The following is a 6,992-nucleotide window of genomic DNA, read 5'->3' as shown; positions in this document are numbered from 1 at the left end:
CTGGCAGCGACTAATTTGCGGCAGAACGGAACGGCATCGTTTGGCAACTCGAGTGGCGCAAGCGCAGGGCGGGGCAAATCGCAGGTCCTTCTTCTTGAACCACCACGCCTGCTGATATAGGATGTATGTTTTTGCGTCTTTTTATAGTAAAAATGTAATTAAAAGAAATAAATTTAGGAAGGTAAATAACAAAGACAGCTAAGATAAAGGTAAGTACCTATAATAGTCGGCCAGCGACCACGGACCTTTGTAACAAGGTCCGAAATGTCTGGGAAATAGAAAAGGTATGTGCGCGTTTAATACCTGTTATTTAGTATATAATTATGCAACGCGAAAGTTTAAAAGTAGTTAAGGAGCCTGTGACTAGTTATTTAATCGGTTTTAGTGGGTTTTATTGGGTTGGGGCAGTCACAGTGGGGACAATGAACATATGCTCGCGTTTGGTAACATCCGGCTCCGCTAGAGTAAAACTATAATAAATTATTCATCTTAACCTTTTTCAGAAATATAGGGACAAATCGCACGTATTGAGTTTAGTGACGTAACAGCCTCAAAGTAATAAAAAAAGTAAAATAAAAATAAAGTAACTTTCTTTTTTATTTTACTTTATGCGTTTATACAGACAGACAGACAGACGTGTTAGGGGAACTTCGTTTTATAATATGTTATGTTATTTCTATAATATCATTTATCGAACATATTTACACGCACTTTACAGTTACAAATCTTACACTAAAGCTAGACCCATAGATAAAATTAATATTTCTTTTATATATGGCTAGACCTGAATCGTGGGCATAAGTAAAAATAAGCTTTATTATTTGTAAAGGGGAAGTGTACTTATTTTTATACTACAAATAACTAATATTTACAATAAAAAATATTTGATTCATAAAAATGACCAAATGTTTTCCAATGAGTTGCTCACTTGAACACTTGAGCAAGGTCTGGAACACGCTGTAGCGGGCGCAGGAACTGAGATGTTATAAGTATAGACTTACACCTGACTGTCCTCAGTGCAGTGCCAGTTAACACACCATCACTTCTAGTCAATAAGGTATTTTTTATGACGGCACTTAACAAATATTTAACGATAGTCTTATATATATATATTCTTAATAATATTTTTTACTTCAATAATTAGCTTTTTCGTAAATACAAATTCAGAATACATATTTTTTTCCTATAAACTTTCACAGTTTTCATATTTTATAGACTAGAATCGTATGGTTAAATATTTATTGTTGAGTAAATATTTAGTTAGCATTTCAATAGACTTGTGCTTTGACTAATTTCCAGAAACTATTATAAAGAGTTAAAGTTTATTTGAGTGAAAATCCCAGGGCATAGAGTTATTAGCTTCCAGTACTATATTTTTTTCATACACATTATACTTTCTTACCTATTACCAATAATTTCAAAATAAAATTTTTATAAGCTAACGAGTCTATAAATAGATTACCCAAAGTATCAATCAACTAATTAATTAGGTACAAGTCAAAATGCACTTTAAATTGTGAATCATGTACAATTTGCAATAGGTAATCTCTTACTCATCGTAACTCGTACATTAACTAAATCACAAATTAGCTAACAATACCGATCATTGAATTATAATACCAAGTAGACTCTAGATCACATATCCAGAATTCATTAGAACCTAATTACGAATAGGTAATTAATATAATAATTCCACAGCAGTCACTAAACTACATAAAGTACAGGTTTTTGCTAATCCCGCGTCAAAGTTAAAAGTGCACTCGGTCAGTTGATAGTTGGAGTCCAAGATGACGCGAGCGTGTGTGTCGTTGGTTCTGGCTGCTTGTTTGTTGGCGAACGCGCTCAGTGCGCCCTCGGAGGGCTACCGGTGGAGGAGAGGCGACAATGACATTGACTCCAAAGAGGATAGCTATGTAAAATCTGTGAGTACTACCTATTAAGTATATGCTTACTGAATATTGCAGATATTTCAAATGTGTGTCTAAAATTACCTTAGAATAATTTATGCAATCGATCATTGAATATTTTAATATTTATTAATGTAAAAAAATATTATACTTAAGTACCAGACATTTGTTTCATTTGTGCGCGAAAAAAAATTAAATTTTTCCGTGATGCCACATGAATGAAGAAGGCTATATGATAGGCTATTATAGTCTACCTCCTAGCTTGACTATGAGAGATAATATTGTGAAATAAGGGGTATGTACACTAAGTTGCGAACTTTACCCCTATCAGGGGGGCTACCACGAAACATATAACACATAATTACGTAGCTATGTTTTCGCCGTTTTTACACGATGCGTATGAGTATACGATATGGGAAAGAAAAATAAACAGTATGAGAACGTTTTAACTTGCTACGTGTTTGTATGTTTCGTGGTAGGCCTTCAGTTGCTAATCGTTGGTGAATTTATACTTGACTTTTGACACTATAAGCAAGAAATGAGGATAAAGTTACAAATTAAATTTATGTTGCGTTGGTATCAAGTAAGCATACAAAGTAGTGCGCCGGAGTTTAGCGTTTTAGTCTTTCAAGCGCTTGTCAATTTATGTTATATACCAGTTTTAACTAGTTTCTAAAACGATGTACTTAATTATGTAATGCATAGTTAAGTTTTACTTAACTGGTTATTTGACGTGACAACTTACAAATAAAGTATGATAAACTTAATACCACCTACTTGGTTGTAGTAGTGCTTTTTGTGTTGTATAGAAGTCAACACGTATTGTTAGTAGGTGCTCTAGTAATCCTTTAATTCTAATTCTAGTAATAGTTAATTATACTGTGCCCTAGACCTTAATTTGTTTCCTAGGGCTAACACACTTAATTTTATAGATTTAGGACACCATCGACCACGACATATAAGTATGGGGGTCGTTGAGTTATCGTCCATGATTTACCCTAGGCCTACAGGGAATGAGTATATGCGTATAATTCATACATTTTTTTCTTTTTGTTTTGTATTGTATCTTTATTATACAAAGAACAACAAGACATACAAGAAGGCAAATTTAATTTGGCGGACATATTCCATGAAGTGATATTTTTTACAAACTTTATTTTTTCTTCGAACAAGGCTTTTTATGTAGTCGTCTAAATATACAGACAGCATGTCCAAGGTCCAACCTCCATCGTTTCCGATATAGCGGTCTTACAACATGAATAGCCGTCGAGGATATTTTGCAATGCCAGCATTCCTTGAGCTGACACTTCTACTACATGATTATATATATATATATATATATATATATATATATATATATACATAGATAGATAGGTATACGGTCGGTACGCTATTCATAGGGTATTTAGAGGAAGTATTAAACAGGTACTTTTAATTAACTTTTACTCAAAATATCTCAAACAGATTAAAAACTCAAAACATTTTTATGAGCACAACCATGGATAAAATTAAATTTCTTTTATCTGTGAGCACAACATACCTCTATCTCATGGTAAGAGTGCTTCATAGAGCCTTTCTAGTGGGGTTACGATGTTTTCGCTCACAGCTGGCGGCTTGGCAAAATCGTTAAAAACGTAACAGTAACAATAACTTTTAACTTTCTCTCTCATTTCTCGACTGCGTTCAGGGCCGTGACGCCGCGAAGGAAAATCAGCTGAAAAAATAACCACAACGTCTACCCTCCTTGGGAATGCTATTGTTGCCTATCAGCTGCCTAGACTTTGTGTCGCTTAAACGACGTCTATATAAACCACACACCAACAACTATAACAATGACTTATAAACGCATTTCTAGGTATCCACGACCACATACTCCTCAATCTCGACAACAGAAGAGTTCGATGACGATGATGAAGACTTCAGTGACAGCAGCACGTCAGCTCCCTCCGGCAGCAACATCTTCAGTCTGCTGCGGCTGGCTGGAGCTCTGTTACCCAACCTGAGCGCTTCCAACGTAAGTCGCAAACAACTTTAGCCGACTAAACAAAATGAAAGTAGGAAAAACCAACAATGTATCTCGAATTCGCCAAAGTTGGACATGGGATCCTAATAGCTGTTGGGCTAAAAACATTCTACAAAGGCGACTATAGCGCAACGCAACAACTCTTCTCTTCCAACAGCCTTGGTAGTCCAAGTGATCCAAGGACATTAAAAAAGATTGCAAGAACGCACTAGATGACTATTTGCTTTGATAATGGAATTTTTCGGGGTAGAGGTAGATAAAGCTACAGCATTCATTTGGGCGACACGATCATAATTAATCATTTTTAGAATGACTCCTGAAGTCCTGACTATAACATAATACACTATCGCTGAATTCAGATTGATACGAATGAACGTACGGTTAGGTTATGACCTTCATTTTGAAAAACCAATAATGTACGATATTGTATCGACGGCTTAATATCACGACATCCGTGTTATTCTTCACATTAAATACCAATAATATTCACTGTAGCCTCTAAAGACTCGACTCGATTATGTTTCGATGCAATGCGAATTAGTTGTCTGTTAGAGGTTCTTCCACTTACTACATACATGGAGTGTGCAATTTTATTGTGCACCATATTTAACAGAACAATAAAAAGTTCCCTTAAACTCTCGGTGGTGTTCGCTGAATTACTTTTGTGTTTTGGTTTTTCTACTCACGTGTGTGTCCTTTTACTATTAACCCTTTTACGTTTGTCATTTCTTGAGCACTTTGCGCACACACAGTAACAGAAAACTATTTTTTTTGAAGAGGATTGAAGAAATTGTTCCATTCTTTATGAGATCGATATCGGAATGGTGCAAAGGTAAGTGCAGCACCACTTCTCTCTATGCTTTCAGTTAGTTTTGCCTTCTATTCTAATGCTAACAGCTAACAATACTTCATCTAAGTACCTAATTACGACATAAAATTATAATTTTTACAGCAACAAAAAATAATGTCAAATCCAATGGTCCAAAACATCGTACGAGAGTTCATGAAACTTGAAAAATATATGAAATTAAATAAGAAACCCGTAATACAGACAAGACGAGACGTTGTGAAAGACAATGAAATTATAATCGATGACATCGTAGGCTTGAAACCGCCGTCATTTTTCCAAAGACAAGAAATTGAAGAAAGCCACGAAGATAGTTCAGAAAGTAATGACGATGATGATGACGACGATGATGATGATAACGACTCAGATGAAAACAACGGCGCAGAAGAGGACAGCTCTGAGGATGATGGTAATAAAAGTGATGAGGATGATAATGATAAACAAGATTCCAATGACAGTGATGATGATGATTCTGATGAGCCACCAGAGAGTGACGGCCAAGGAGGCGGAATTTTGGGCTTGTTGGCAGGACTGAGTGGTGGTGTAAGTAAAATTATTGATATAACATCAACTTGTCGTAATTTGGGACAAAACACGCGCAACGATTTTTTTGGAATATTGATTAGTATAGAGCAAAATAATTTAGGAATGTCAACATAGTTTTTTTTTTACACAATTTCATAAAATATATGTTTTATTTTATTTTCAGGAAGATGGACAGTCAGATTTGGGTTCATTGTTAGCTGCAGTCAGTGGTATCGTAGCAAATCTCAGCGTAAGTATACGATTATTTCTTGTCCTTCACATTTTATAATTATCTTTTATCTATAATTTTAAATTTTTTAGTACAATGACTGATTAATTTGTTTTGATTATCTTAGGGCGACGGATTCGACTTGAATGCATTAATAGCATCAGGATTGGGGTTGTTCGTCGGTCTACTGGTAAATATAACATTTTAAAGAATTGAATTCTACTTCACATACAAGCTTACTTACCTCTACCAAATCCGTTTATTCTCCAGTCGGAAGGCGAAGAAAACCCTGGAGAAATACTGGCTAGCTATCTTCTTACATCGTTGGAAACTATAACAGGAGGTGGTGCCGTAAGTATTTTTTAGTTCTGGATGCATTTAGTAGATTTAGGAGAAAAGTTTAATACCCTATTTCAATACTATGCTTATTTTTCTTTTCAGAATAACAATGGAGCGTTCTTTGGGAAGTTCTTATCTAAGTTAATCACAGGGACAAGCGCGGTATGTTGGTCTTTTATTATGTTAAGCTTTGCATGACTATAACTAAGTTTACGTTAACAACTGAAATTTTAACTGAAGTTTATTATAACAAGCGTTAACGTTTAGCGTAGTGACAAAAAGTATAATGTACTTACCTGTCGTGACGGACCATGACAACTCAGATTCTGGCGAGAAATTGAATTACATTCATACTTCATACCTATCAAATGTAATTTGTAATTCATGTAATGGCACTCCATATCTTCCTCTATCATACCAAACTGCTAACAAATTTGACAGCTGACAACAAAAGCATTCCCAAAAAGGTTCGACATCAGTCATGTGGCTGGTCGCAAAATCAAAGCCAGAATTGTGGGACATCAATTTGGGACATTTTTTGAAAAATTAATGCCGCGCGCTCAGATGAGAAACATTGATTCACAATATATAGATAAAATTTTCAGGCGGCAGAATCTGAAGACTCCAATTCTGACGAGAACGGCAACAAGATGCCAATGAAGGACTCCGCAGGGTTCTACGGGAGTCTGCTCATGGGGCTCCTCGGGGACATGTCTAAGACCAGCTCGGCCGGCAGCTCGAAGCCCTGGAGACGGGGCGATGACCCCTGGCAGATCATGTTCAAATAGACTATAGCTGTTTCCAGCCAGTGCATTGTTACCTTTGTTCTCAGTTATTCCTTTAGTGGTTCCTGTAGGAACGCCTGTGTTTTCAGCCACGGTTTTTACTTCAAAGTTACTAAAGGAATCTCTAAGACCATTATTAATGTTATATATTACTATAAAATTTTAGTTAACTTTTTTATACGTTTTGCTTTTAGCAAGATAACAATTATATTGTCGAATTAAATATTGTTTGATGGTATTGTGTTCACAACTTATTTATCTTCCACGTCGACCTTTAAAATGTAATAGGATTTGTAAAGTTTATATTACTTTAAAAAACCTAACAAAATTTAAATTT

General features: G+C 35.4%; 1 protein-coding gene across 2 annotated transcripts; it reads left to right on the top strand.

The window, feature by feature from the left end:
• The first annotated feature begins 1,012 nt into the window (after nt 1–1,012).
• Nucleotides 1,013–6,986, top strand: LOC128679105 (serine-aspartate repeat-containing protein F-like). Of its 2 annotated transcripts, none has more exons than XM_053761127.1 (9): nt 1,013–1,057; nt 1,769–1,922; nt 3,763–3,921; nt 4,883–5,320; nt 5,487–5,552; nt 5,659–5,721; nt 5,802–5,882; nt 5,973–6,032; nt 6,476–6,986. In XM_053761127.1, the coding sequence occupies exons 2-9, from the start codon at nt 1,788–1,790 to the stop codon at nt 6,656–6,658; spliced, it is 1,185 nt and encodes a 394-aa protein (XP_053617102.1). In that variant the 5' UTR covers nt 1,013–1,057; nt 1,769–1,787; the 3' UTR covers nt 6,659–6,986. The 2 variants fall into 2 exon arrangements, with proteins under 2 accessions (XP_053617102.1, XP_053617103.1); XM_053761128.1 differs by having other exon boundaries at nt 1,030–1,057; nt 1,776–1,922.
• The last annotated feature ends 6 nt before the right edge of the window (nt 6,987–6,992 follow it).

Source organism: Plodia interpunctella, chromosome 21, assembly GCF_027563975.2.
Source record: "Plodia interpunctella isolate USDA-ARS_2022_Savannah chromosome 21, ilPloInte3.2, whole genome shotgun sequence".
Classification (NCBI taxonomy): domain Eukaryota; kingdom Metazoa; phylum Arthropoda; class Insecta; order Lepidoptera; family Pyralidae; genus Plodia; species Plodia interpunctella.
The sequence above is the reverse complement of the archived record's forward strand: the minus strand, read 5'-3'. Positions and strand labels throughout refer to the sequence as shown.